Raw genomic sequence first — 14,075 nt, 5'->3', positions numbered from 1 at the left:
AGTATCACTAAAAAAAAAAAAAACATGGCTGGTGCAATGAAGACATACCTAGCTTTAGTCGGTCTCTGGGAAACTCCCACTTGCTGGCATCATACGGGAGCCGTTCGCAGTGCTCGTCTATAGGGCCTTCATCAGGATCCATGATGATTGACAAGTAGCCAGTCTTCATGTCCCCTCCGTTGGCCTGGAAAATGGTATTAGTTGTAGTTGCACAGACTTTTTGCTGGTGATGTGCAGGCAAAGTGCCATTTTCTCACTTTGCAGTGTTTCACTAGTTCCCAGAAATGCCAGACTACCAGTTTTCTACACCATTTCATCATGAGTGCAATCACCATTAATTACTTGCACTTTTTTTTTTTTAAATAAACAAAACCAGCTGAAACATTTTTTTCTCTTGCAAGGGCCTGTTCAATTAAAAAGAAATTTCTGTGCCCCTGGTTCCATGCAAGAATGTTATGGCAAGAAAAAAAATGTGTCTGTTGATTTAAGAACAATGGAAAGAAACAACACAAAAGGCCTCAATCAGCTCTCATTTGTCATGCAAGACCAGGGCTGATAGGACAGTATAACAGAATTTGTTCATTACCCTCTTAACGGTCCGGAGGATGATTACAAGAAGCAACCAGAAGAACATGGCAATCACTGCAGTGCCAACAAGGATAATGAGCTCCAGATTTGTTTTCTCTTCAGCGCCTGAAAAGAAATAAATGAATATCTGAGCGATAGTTGGAAGCATATTGGTTTTGTTCATTCATTAAAGTAGAGAATGAAGGTCCTTGTTATGAAGGTTCGTTTTAAAAGTGTAACATGGAGGAAGTAAACGAAAGCAAAACAAAACAAAAAGCTTGGGGGTTTTTATGTTGGAATATTACACTTAGTTTCATGCTGTTTCACACACCACCCAATTTCTTAGAATCAGCTTTGTTCCAAGGACAGTATCTGAACATTTGGCAAATATAAAAAGTAAAATATCACATTTTAAAAAGAAAACTTTGTTTTAGAATACTCAAAATGAATGACTCTTTCTCCAGAAACTGAAAAAAACCCCATCATATAGTAAATAAAGTGCTGTGAGAATGACCCAGAGAACAATCTCTCTCTTGTCTCTTTAAATGCTTAGCTGGGCATGAAAAAACACGGTTTTACAAGAACACATGAATATAAGGTCTTATTAACAACATTCCTTTTCCAGTAAAATAGTCTCCAGCAGATACCACTTGAACATCTATTACAGTGCAGGCGCAGCTCTCTTCTTCAACTCCCCTTCACCACATCACGCTCCTGCATTTTGTCCTTTGCACCATAAAGATTTTCTTACACAGTACCACACTCCATTACATGACCCCAGTGAGCTGCACCATAAATCTTCCGGAGTGAAACAGTATGTCCCACACAGATTTCAAAATTTACAGACATGCCTCAGCCGTATTTACCACATCAGCTGAGATCTACATCGATGTCAGCTGCAGATAATCTCCACCCTGTGTAAACATATTGCCCAACATCTTAATTTCCTATAAGAATAACAGGATATTGCTTTAATTACCTTAACAACGGAACCATTCAGACAATCGTCCTGACATATAAGACAGAGGTTTGTGAAGGATTCAGTGACCAAATTTTGCAAATGTACTAATATCAAGAGCAAGGAGCTTTTAGTTCGAGGCTTCTCATTGCAGTTCTTGGTGGAAAGCCCGAGATGATTCCAACTACTCAGAATGCAGACTTGTTACGATTTATTATCACTGCAAATTGCATTTCAGTGTGTCACAAGAGGAATGGAACAAGTGAGAGACAGGTCTCACAGAAGCTACTTTCAGAGATTGGTGGACCAAGGCTGGAGTCTCCTAACCCAAAACTGCTACCTGGTAATATCACTGAAGTGGGACAGCATCACAACAGACTGCACAAAGCCTTCACCCTGCTCTTCTTAGATGCTGTGACAGCGATGATGGTTTAAAAAGTTACAACTGCTAAAAACCACAGTATGACAATTACATTACCAAGACAACAGAGATGCCCCAGGATATCTGCAGGGTTAGGTAAGCTCTGTTGTATAGGTCTGCACGTAATATAGACTGACAGAGTTTTCTTTGCAACCACAGGTAAGATAGATTCAGCTGTTGTTGAAGAGCACTAAACAATACTGTGGAGAAGAAAGCATCAGCCTCCACAGATGGGATTATGATGGCTATGACAGCACCCAATTTGAACTTGGTACAAAAGTCAGGACTTTCAACAAATCTCCAATCAGGAGAGCCAGTAGATTTTCCTTTTAATGATTATAAAGAGTTCATGCACAATCTCAAAAGAAGCTAACACTAACCTTCCACTGAAAAAAAAGCCACTGTTTTTCTGCATCCAAGGACGTTGCAGGCACGGCAGGTGTATAGTCCTCCATCTTCTTTCCTCACTCGACGTATGGTTAGTGTTTTGTTTCCATCTTTCAAAACAATACCTGGAAAAAAATAATTCTTAGTTCTGCTATTTTTATGCCATTTTCTGTTAAAAATGCAAAATGAAACTTTTCATGGTGAACATCAGCAGTGAGTTCCATGAAAGCAAGCCCTGAAATAATAGAAAATTCATAGCAAAGGAGCAATCCTCACCTGAATCTTCAACAAGGGTTTCGTTATTTTTAAACCACATGATGTTGGGAGGAGGAATGCCATTTGCTGTGCATGACACTTCTATGGTTTCACCAATGTTTGCTGTTTGATTTTCCAGATTTCCTATGAGTGTAGGTGCCATGGGCTCTGTTGGTTCAAAAATATGGCAAAATTTCTGACCATTAAAGAAAACATCCATTTTTGCAGTAATAGCACGTTATGACACCCTGCACACTTGGCCCAGTAACTAAATCTCAAACCCTTTTATAACGCCACAGTGTTCACGTTAAGGTAGTAGTTTAACTTCTATGAAAAAAGATAAGAGATGAAAAAAGATAATAGCCAAGAAAATTTATACAGTATTGATATATCCTGCTTTAGATGGTTTATTTTGTAACTTCTCAGGCTACTGAGGGAAGGGGGAATAGGTGAGAAATTGCTTCTCTCACATTTCTATTTCCAGGGTCATTACGAGAAGTCTGATACTGCTGGTCCATCAAACATCCATTCAGGATAGCCCATGAACATGCGTAGATAATTTCCTGAATCTGCCCAATCAGCCTAGACATCTAGGTCCCAAAGCAGCATCATCAGTATTTGTGTGAAAAGCTGATTACCAGCTTGTGCCTGAATACCAGCATTACCCCATGACAGTTTAAAATTAGAGACACTACTTCAGACTCAAGAGTCAGTGACACAAAGCAGTAGCATTAATGCTATGAATACACACATGCATATACAGCTGGAAGGAAAAAAATATGTTTTGAAAGAATTGAGAAATTACTGAGCTAAACACCAGCCATTATTTGTGCAAAAACCAAACTCATCTCTTTGCACAGCACAGTGGCTTGGGGTTTCCTTACTGGTAGTGATGAAATAGTAAGTCCCTGCTGCCCGAACAAGCCCCAGACCTGTGTGTTAAAACGAAAGGTCTAAATCTGTTTAACAAACTGAATGCACCATTAAGCCACACATGCAAGGCTTGAAGACACCGAAAACTGACACTACTGCAGTGATTTTCATACACAATCCCCGTTTTCATTCACAGTAAGAAATCCGTACCTTGAACAGTGAGGTGCTTCACCAGGCAGTGCTGTGTTTTAGCCTTTTTGTCCTGAGCAATGCAAACATAGTCCCCACCATCCTGGAGGGAGATGTTACGGAGGATGAGCTCTAAGGTGATGTTTTCACCATCGGTATTTGAAACCGTCACATTCAGCTTCTGCAGGGCATTGAGGTTCTTACAAACGGGCATGGGAAGCCCTCCGAAGGAAGTCTGCAAAGCGTGAGCACGGAGTTTGTACCACGACAGGTTCTCAAAGGTGAATTTGTCTGCCGTGCATTGCAAGGACATATTATCCTTCTCTGTCAGTTGATTCTGAGGCTGGAGATTAATTTCAAGACCCCCTGCAAGTTAAAAAAAAATTTAAAAATAAAGTTAAAAACTTACAGGAACCTAAGCATTAGCTTATAGTTCATTTTTAGATTTGGAATATTTGAAAATATTATTAAAATGGTATTTCAGTATGTGAATGTGGGGACTGATTTTCAAGAAGACAGAAGCTCTTTGCCACTGGTTTAAAAAACATTAGTCTTAGCTTTTACAGTACATCTTTACTCATTCTGTGACACTACCATATTTTCTCTGTAGCTCTTAAGTAACTGCAAAAGCCCCATAGCAATCACTCTCAGGACAACAGTGCCCATTTTGCATCATTTTCATGAGACCACCACTCCACTGATGCCAGCAGAACTAATTGCTTGGCTGAAGTTAGGTGGTGATTTTAAAGGCTGCCTTAGGAAAACCTTAGGTACACCTAAAATTCTGAAGGATTTTATAAAGGACAGGAACTGGACAATGGCATTGAAGCACCTATCACTAGCAAGAGAGACGAAATAACATTAGTTTCACATGGCTGTCCTCAGCAAGGTATACTTACTGGTCACATGAAAGGAGATAACTCTCTCGCTTGACCCAGCTCTGTTCGTAGCTATACATCTATACAAAGCAGATACATTTGCTGCTTGAATCACGAGGGTGCTCACAGTCTACAAAAGAACAATCAAGCAATTTCATACCAGGTCAGTGCTAAACTACATACGTGAGTCTGACCAACCCCAACAGCTCAGCAAAGTGCTCTGCAGGTATCAAAGATCTGCCCAACCAAAGACCCCTCTGAAGTACAAGTCCATGGCAGAGCAGGAGCACAGTCTCTCCTGACATTTACATTTTCATCCTTAAGGGGGTAACAATCAAGCAAAACAAAACCAGAAAAAGCTGCCTGCCAGAAGGCAGACTTTGATATATGTGTTAATAAATGCCACACCAGCAATTTTTTCAGCTCTTCAGCCTCAGCTTTTCCTTATTACAGTTAATTGGCAAGATTAACTCACCTAACTTCAGACTGCTAAAAGGGAAGCACTGAATCTAAGTAAGCTATGTTCCTCAGTGGAGACTCTGTGTGTCTAAAGGACTTGAAAGTGCTTATCTCTGCAAACCAGGAAGTTTAGCCCAAACCGGGACATTCTGCCTATTGGCTTCAGTAGGAGCTTGCACAACTAGCTGAGAGTAGATCCCGAAGTTCAGCAAAAGGTGAAAAAAGTGTTATCTCTCCAGATATGTGCACTGCTGAACAGAACTAATCATCCCCAGCCAAAAGAAAAGAAAATCTGCTCACCTTTGTTTTCCCGGCAATAGTGACAACTTGGTGTTTAATTTCAACCTGATTCCCACTCTTTCTCTCTGAGATCACCTTCCATTTCCTGCATGCATATGGATTGGCTCCTGAGCGAACTTTCCTGAGATATAAGCAGAGAGGTATGCATTAGATAAAACAATTACTCACCCTTCAGGAGAGTGGGTTTGTGTTCTCTTTATAATACACAGATACTTATCTATAAATCAGATGGATTACCACCCACAGCCTGCATCTGGGAAGGAAGAGTATGTTTCTGAAAACTTCTATATTAAATTGCACCCTATAACCTTCTGAGACCTTTATGCTCTTTAAAATAAGGAACCCCCAAGCCTAAAGGTGAATTTCCTAATTAATCTGCCTGTGTCAGCTCAGTCAGGATGCTTGGAGGGAAGCAGCTATTCTGGGAACAAACCTCCATTCATAAATGGATGATTCAAGTTAATTTAGTTCAAAGGAAGACAGAGACACACAGAAATCACTGAACTCCCTACAAGAATTTCTAGAGGACAGTAGCCATTGTGTAGGAAAGAACCAGGCACCAAAGGAAGAAACTAGTGGAAATCATTTTAAAAACAACAACAGGAAAGAAGAATGCTACTTTTTTTTTTCCTTCTGGCTTTTTTTTTTTTAAAGGAAATCTGGGCTTATGGCAGGCCCAGATAAGGGAAGCTGCGTGAATCTCAGTCAAGCACTCTCTCTATCACTCCCCAACATCAATCAGTGCACTTCCTCCAAGATACACTTTCACACAGATAAAGAGCACCGTCACACTCAGCACTCCTCACATTCAGCACTGGAGTGTAAGAAAAGAAACACCAGGAGGAACCGTAATTAGCATAAATAGCAATTCTCCTCTGTTTGGGATGGAGTTTTGGGCCTGCAGCCCACAGGGAGACCTGAGGGGAGGGTATGCAGATAGCTGCATTTGAAACCCTGCACAAGCCAAGATGCCCTTCAAGAAAGCATGATGGCAACACTGCAGACACTGGCCACTCCTTGCTGCGGGTGGCCCTTGCCTCTGCTGGCAACAATGACCCTGGCTGAGCCTGCCTGCAGCAATCTGCCTGTTAAGTACAACTATCTTTTTTTCATTGGCCATTGGGTAATCACTGGCCACTCAGTAAGGAGCCTGGGCAAGGGATTCATCCAGAAAAAAAACCCAACCCAAACATCCCTCAAGAGCTACATAAGCCACAGAAGATGGGAAGAGCTTAGCACTCACTGGGGGCTGAAAGTGCACTCCTCCTCCAGCTGCCAGTGCCAGAGGACGGCGCTGGGTGGTGGGACAGCATAGACGGTGCAGGTGAGTGCCTGTGTCGAGCCATACTTGTAGGAGTCAACAGGAGCCAGCAATGCATTCTCACCGATCTGGGGAGGGACTAGAGGAGAGAGCACCAAGTTATACCTCCCAGTAACAGCTCCCCAGTGGCACTGTTAGACCCACAGCGACTAATTCATGCAGTGCCCCACAAACAAGTGCAACGCAGAGTATCTCCAAGGACATGTTGGGAAGAGGTGAACACACTCAATCCCTTGAGGATCACACCTTCAAGATGCAATGCTTAGGATCTCCTATAAAATCTGCCTTCATTACTCCCTGGTTTAAAATGCATCCCTCAGACTCCCACAACCATGCCCAACCGTTAAATACATATTATTCCCCAGCCTTGATCCCACTGCATGTATCCTTGCTGCCATTTACAAGACCTGCTGTCTTCAAAGCATGGGGGCTAGGCTGTTTCCTGGGGAGCAGGGAGGAGAAGGTTGAAAGAGGAGGGTTGCACAGGGCAGGGCAGACGAGGAGGGACAGCATGCATGGGGCAGGAAGGATGGGAGAGGCTGGACAGGGCCAGGATGGAGTGGGGTGGGGGAGGACTCCAGCAACACAGCCAACAAGGAGGGCAGGAAAAGAGCAGGATGCAAAGGCAAAGAAATAATATACAAAAAACAAACAAACAAAAATATACACACAAAGTATCATCTCAACAACACCACCAGGAGCCTGCAGCCTCTTAACCAGCCCATCCTGGAGCCAGGAGAGATGTGCCACCTCTGCCCTTTCAGGGCTGAGGTTCAAGTGCTCTCCTCCCAGCCACTACCACCTCTTAAACCTTCATGGCTCCGGGATGAATTTAATCCTAAGAATGGTAATGCGCCACTTCCCCATGTGAAGGAAAGGCACCCCTTTGGTATGCCACTTACCATTCACAAGCAGGGTAAACGTCTGTCTCTTCTGCACCTTGTTAGTAGGGTTTGTAAGGACAACAGTGTAATTCCCAGTGTCCTTTTCAGTTGCTTCAGTGATCACTAATGTGTAGCCAAGTTTAACCGTATGATTTGCATTGATGGCTTTTCCATTTTTATACCTGAAGAAAATACAGAGTGCTTTGAATACTTCAGAGATATACATCGACTAAGAAGAGCTCAGTTTTTTCAAACACATTATGTCCCGATTCTTACCATTTCACCTCTGGTGGAGGATATCCTTTAAACTTGATGGGAATTTTGACTGTATTGCCTAGCCTTGTCTCGACCACATTGTCCATTCTCTCCAGATGAATAAAAGGACTTTCTGAAAAAAAAAAAAAAAAATTAAATGGTCTTTTCACATGGACAAAAGTGTAAGTGCTCTCCATTTGGGTAATTTTCCATCCCCCCAAGATAAAAAAAAGGACTTTCTAAAAAAAAAAAAAAAAAATTAAATGGTCTTTTCACATGGACAAAAGTGTAAGTGCTCTCCATTTGGGTAGGCACTTAGCAGATGACAGATATGGGCCAGTGACAGGACACCACTGGTAAAGCTTAGCCAGCTCCAAATTGGGCTCTGGAGAGGTGGGCCCACAATGAAAACCCAGTCCTTTCTCTTGCAGAGGAATGGACCAGTTTTCCCACCAAGGAGCTCTGGAAAACAGAGACAAGGCTCAGCTCTCAGGACAGTGTCAACTATCAGGCCCAGCATCAGACCCATCTATCTATCTATCTATCTATCTATCTATCTATCTATCTATCTATCTATCCCAAAAGTGGCTAGATCTACTCACTCCAGGAAATAACAGCATTCAAAACTACAATGTGATAATGTTAGATACTTTGAGTCTCTTCTTAAGTATGTATTTGAACCATCGCAATCACAGAATACTTTGAAATTATTTACATTACTTGTTATAAGTTATAAACTTACATTCAGACTAAGACAGTGATTAGCCTTTTGACTAAGATTTAAGATGGTATGGACTTAATATCTGGTATGCTGGCACATGACCTTGTTTTGTCTCCTGAAGAGAAAAAGAAAGAACCCAGGAGACAACTGAGTCTATCTTGAATCACTGTGCAATATAATAAATCTAAAAGCTTAAAAACAAAAAAAAAGCCATTAATATTCTGGTCCCTGAAATCAGACCTCAGGAAAAACAGTCTCCTTCAAAATATAAAGCCCTTTATCTGACTCAGTGATAAAATTGGGCCATTCTCATGCTGGCAATTTTTTTTTAGAAATAAGTCAGTGGAGCCACTGGGGCTGTGCCCAAGAGGGGCTTGAGAAAGGCTGTAGGATGTGGCCTCATACTTATCAATGCACTTAGCCAAAGTTGTTTCCTTTGCATCATTTCCATACAAAAGTCCATTTGATTCATCTATTCATAACATACAATCTGAAAGGTTTATTTTCCTAGCTTCATTCATGTGACCCAGTCTCTTGCCCCACATAGCCACCAGAATCTAGCCTAAGTTCACGTGGAGTGAGAATGGGCAACATTTATTACAAAGTCATCTACACAAATGCAGTTTTACAGCACATCAAGGAGGTCAACACAGAAGAGGACCAGAGGCTTACCTCACTTCATTGTATTTACTGCCCATTTTCCTATGGGATTCTACAGATTTCAGTAACTTACTGCATCGGTTAAAATCTTAGTAATAGCTAAACTTGTGGTCTAAAAATAATCCTATAGTGGGTGCAAGAGAAATATCGTAGCTGCAGTTCGGTTCATTTCTGTCATTTGATGTCTTTGGAACCCCAGTAATCCATCCCAAATCTGAAGCAACCAATAAAACTGAAGTGGAAGATGCCGCACCATGGATAATGAAGTAACTGCTGTTCTTCATGTTCATACGACCACTGGATGCTGCACAAGTATATCGGCCTTTGTCTCTTAGGGACACACTGTTGATGGTAAGAGTGCTTACAAACTTCTTTACTTCTCCTGCAGTGGTTTTTAAATCCCTTATAGTGGCACGTTTTTCCTGTTACAGATAAAAGACAGAGGTTATTGTTACTCCTCCTGTCACACTTTGCACACCCGTATATACTAGCAACTTCTTTGTGTATTATCATCTGCTTTGCCAGTATTATAACAGGGGAGTGACATTAAATCATATTTTGCTGTACTGTTGGCACCTTTACGTTATTACAGATTTACCTTGATGGAAGGGTAATCCCATTTAAAATCAATTCCTACATTCAGCTCTGTCCTTACAGTGCAATTGAGAACAAGTTTTTCTCCCACTGCCAGCTCTACTTGGTAGTGTGGGGTCATCGTTAGGTCATAAATGCGGTATCCTAGAGGAAAGAAAATACAAAACATTTTACAGCACTCAACACCAAATTTCCCAGGTGAATTCACTGAAACTCCCACCAAAACCCCAGCCACAAAGAGGCCCCTCAGTGACCCAGTACAGCATGATGACAGGTGTACAAAGGAGTCTGGAGGCAAGGCAAGGGATATGCGTGCCCTGAGCGTTTCCCATCTGAGACTCGTGTCAGACAGCAGGATGTATGCACTTGATCAGAGACCCCCACATGGTGGGAGCAGGCAGGAGATGGTGAGCCACACAGTTCCTCTGCCTTAGACACCTTCTTCTTACCCTTGTGAGAACTGAAACTAAAGAAGATAACGCTCCCTTCCCAGCCTCAAGCAGGAATTTTACCAGGAATAACTGTCTGGCATTAGCAAAATTATTCAAGGTTTACTTCATGCAATAAAAAAGATAAAATATTCTAAAACAGAATATTCTGTATGAAGAAACTCTGCAGAAATTCTGAATTTGCTCCATATCAGAGTGAGGACTCTGATGAATTTGATGGAGAACCAAAAGCCTGGGGCACAGAGTAAAGGATGGAGGGCTGCTATGCCTTCCTGCCAAGCAAGGTGAGACTGGCTTGGTGCCATCAGGTGCGAGTCAGGACACAGGTCTGAAGGAGACAAGACAACCTAGCTCCTAGTGCAACCTTCAGATCCCCCATTCCCTTGGTATGCCCTCAGGGCAATTCCTTTCCATTTGTTGCTGATGGATGGCTGCCTCTAGCTCCCTTCAGCTATGACTTGGATCATGCATAAGCGAATAAAGTACAGAATAGTGATTTTAGTAAAAAGGCTTGTATTGTCAGGAAAAAAAATGTAAATCCCTGGCATCTATGTAAAACGCTACAAGTAAAAGCACTTATCCTATTGATGATCCAGAAAGAACACAATACTTTGCATTTAAAAGAAAAGAAATACATATCACAAAATCCGTTTTACATTGGCTGCATTGTCAGTACTGAATAATGAAGTGCTCAACCAAATAGAATTGGTTCAATATGTTGTAGTGAGCAAAATAACATTATAAATAGAGAGAAAAAAACCCTTCAGCTTACCTACAACTGCAACGATGTATATCACAGACTGGTAGCTTTCATCATCTATTTTAGTTTCACAGAAGACCATGCCTGCATAGTTGATTAAATGACTAGGTATAGTGAAGCCTTTTTTATTATTCCATGAAATCGATTTACCATCAGGAACAAATATCTTTTCTGGATATTTCTGTTTGAAATATTGATAAAACACATAGTCAGATTTCAAAAATCAAACAACCCTGACTTCTCAAGTTCAACATTTTCCACAACATCCTAGTTCAGGCAATCTCCCTTTCACGGGCGATCATTCCGCACTCAGAGAGCACAGGATCACGGAAAAGTACATGTACAGCACTTGCCTTGTAATCACAGGCTGTAAAATTTGCAAGGATAGAAAGACGTTTTTAAGAAATACATTTATACTTCAAGCAATGTATTTATGTCACAGTGATTTCAAATAACTCTTAAAGTAATAATGGGGTCTTTCCTTACCGCGTGTAGAGATACATTGAGATTTGATACAGTTCCAAGGCACGGCACTACCACAGTTTTATTCTTAGTGATGTATACAATGCCAAGCTGATCGCTAACTGAAGTCACAAATGGAGATCTGTAATCTAGAACATTCAATTGATAAATTGTCACATGATTGTGGAGGAAAAATTTCAAATTTTGTTCTTTCCTCTCTATTCCTTCTCAAATCAGTTTTGTTCTTTTCTATGTGGTAAATCGCTTAAATAATGAGACTAAATAGGGGGTACATATTTTGACAGATACTTCTCCCAGCTTTACAACATCATTATTCTCAAAACAGCTATCGGCCACAGTGCACACTTTGGAGAACAGCTTCCTGCCACCACAGTTGGTACCAACAAAAATCTAATTTACCCTATTGTGACTTTCCTTGCATAAATATTAAAGGAAATACCAGTTAAAAGTAGTGACATGCTACATTGGCTCCCCCAATGGCAGCCTCCTTTTCAAAGGAAAAGGAAAAAAGTTAACGGTCTTATAAAACAAGCTAACCCATGTACATAATAACTGATTTTTCAAAATGGTAACTATAAGTTAACAATAAAAAGGAAAGAGGGCACATAAGAATATGAGTATGAAGCCATCAGTGCAAAAAGACAGATGCCTCAACAAATGCACTTATTTATTCCGAGAGTGTAACTGGAGGCTTTGCAGTGTCTGCAATGCTCAGCTGTGTTGCTGCCACCTGAGTTTGAATACTTAGCTCTTAGAGCCTAAATGGATTTTACCATCACAGTCGGCAAATGTGTAAAAGTTTATGTTTTGGGGTTGTTTTTTTCTTTGAATGGTATCGGATAGTGCAAATCTTAAAAGGGATTTGATCTGCCGTTTTTAATAAACATACAATCTCTGTAATTCTCCTTCATGCGAAACTCCTGCTGAGGTCAGGACAGGCTCAGAGTGCAGCAGAGGTAGGTGTGCTGAATTCTGCATGGAGTAGAATAGCAGACCAAGGAGTGCATATGGCAGGTCAGTTCAAAATTACAGGTTCAAAGGCTTTTCTGTTGATAGCCACTAGCATACTGGCATGTAAGTACTCAACATGAAAACAAGAAAAATAACAGCTTCACAAGATCAAAAATTCTAGGATTAATAAATTTTAATGTCAAAACCGTTTTGAGATACTTGGTATCTCTTTTTTCTCTTGAGGCTAGGGGAAGAGCCACCTAAAAGCTGTGTAACCACTTACCTTGAACGTAGACATAAATGGTTGTGGCTGCCTGGTTGTCCCCATAAAGGCACCTGTAGTCCCCTGTGTCATTGCCAATGACTTTGAGGAGAGTAAGCCTCTTGCAGTAGGGGCCATCATGGCAGTCTGTCACAAAGATACGCTTCTCAGCACTGCTCTGGTTGCTTGGCCAGGACCACTCCAGTGGTCTCTGACCGCTGGGAAAAACAAATGAGCATGTGATGAGTGCAAGTACTGATGCCAAAGTGGTGAACGATAGTCACCAGGCAGCCACGATAGTCTCTACAGCTAGGAGAGGAATGGGTTTCATCCTGTCATATGAAGCATCAAGCCATGTAGGATGCATTCACCTAAATCTACCTATCGTTACTACCTATAAGGAAGCTACTTGAGATTTATGTTCTGCTGAATTTAAGTGACACAGCACCCAGAAGGGAGAATCAAGAGCATGGCTCACCAGCAGGCTCAACAAGGAGCCGGCTGACACTTCCTCCTTCCTCCCAGCCATCCTGCTCTTCCCAGCTCTCCTTCACTACAACCCTCTAAAATCATTTCTAAAGTTTGTCAGGGAAAAGCGAGGTGGGGGACACAAAAGAGGCTAAATCACCTGCGATTCAGTACAAAAAATCACTACACAAATTACCTCCGTCAAAATCATGCTGGACAGATTTGCTCTTACCTGCAAGTAATATTTAGAGTGTCATTCGCAGTTATTGTGAGGACATCTTTCTGGATGCTAAGGGTTGGCTGATCCAGAGGAATAAATAAACCTGCAAAAACATGTATAAAACCCCTCAAATCAACCCAATAAACAAAGTAAATGCTACTCAATCAGAAAAGCATTATATAGAGGAATATGCAGCATGTTTTAAGCAGACACTTTCACATCACCTACTTAGCAGCGAGGGGTAAATAATGACTTTTCACACGTCCCAGAAAGTTCAAAAACTCTGTCATAACAGGAAATAAAGGCAGATGGTCAGGAGCTAGCTGCAGAGCACTACAATTCAGTCAGCCAGGGTGGAGTTCCTGTTTTCTTGTGCTGCCAACTTCAAGGTCTAACAAGAGGATGTGGGACATTAAAACGAAGTGAACCTTCATCTGATGATCTCACTCCCTGGGGAAAGGGATTACCAACTTTTCTTATAATAAATTGAACATACTTATGTTCATCTAGACGGCTGATCAAGGAATTGCATGAAGAAACTATTTTACAGTTTGTCACAAATTCAAGATCCCATTAATTTCTCTTATCCCTTAATCTTCTAAGGTTATCTCTTTCTTCGCAAGCAGTTAGGCAAATGTTGATTGCTACCAGACTTTATTCACTCAAGGGCTTGCATCACACCCACCCCCAGCCACCCGCACTTGTGAGGGCTGTGAGCTGGGTGCCCAGCTTGCGCAACATTTGCAAGTACCAAAGAAGA

At 41.4% G+C, this 14,075-nt stretch overlaps 1 protein-coding gene across 1 annotated transcript in view; it reads right to left on the bottom strand.

The window, feature by feature from the left end:
- KDR (kinase insert domain receptor (a type III receptor tyrosine kinase)) overlaps positions 1-13,441 on the bottom strand; it is a gene marked incomplete at its 5' end in the record, with an annotated part of 29,427 nt that extends 15,986 nt beyond the window's left edge. The window contains 16 exons of the mRNA XM_010144418.1: positions 49-184; positions 587-693; positions 2,327-2,458; positions 2,610-2,756; positions 3,672-4,016; positions 4,550-4,658; positions 5,288-5,408; positions 6,531-6,687; positions 7,511-7,674; positions 7,769-7,880; positions 9,382-9,550; positions 9,727-9,866; positions 10,944-11,112; positions 11,418-11,542; positions 12,649-12,845; positions 13,328-13,441. Of these exons, the coding sequence (XP_010142720.1) occupies positions 49-184; positions 587-693; positions 2,327-2,458; positions 2,610-2,756; positions 3,672-4,016; positions 4,550-4,658; positions 5,288-5,408; positions 6,531-6,687; positions 7,511-7,674; positions 7,769-7,880; positions 9,382-9,550; positions 9,727-9,866; positions 10,944-11,112; positions 11,418-11,542; positions 12,649-12,845; positions 13,328-13,441 (2,444 nt within the window). The remainder of the gene's footprint in view (positions 1-48; positions 185-586; positions 694-2,326; positions 2,459-2,609; positions 2,757-3,671; positions 4,017-4,549; positions 4,659-5,287; positions 5,409-6,530; positions 6,688-7,510; positions 7,675-7,768; positions 7,881-9,381; positions 9,551-9,726; positions 9,867-10,943; positions 11,113-11,417; positions 11,543-12,648; positions 12,846-13,327) is intronic.
- Positions 13,442-14,075: the final 634 nt, after the last annotated feature.

This window comes from Buceros rhinoceros, unplaced genomic scaffold (genome assembly GCF_000710305.1).
Source record: "Buceros rhinoceros silvestris isolate BGI_N320 unplaced genomic scaffold, ASM71030v1 scaffold3281, whole genome shotgun sequence".
Taxonomy (NCBI): domain Eukaryota; kingdom Metazoa; phylum Chordata; class Aves; order Bucerotiformes; family Bucerotidae; genus Buceros; species Buceros rhinoceros.
This window is presented reverse-complemented; position numbering and strand designations above follow the sequence as displayed.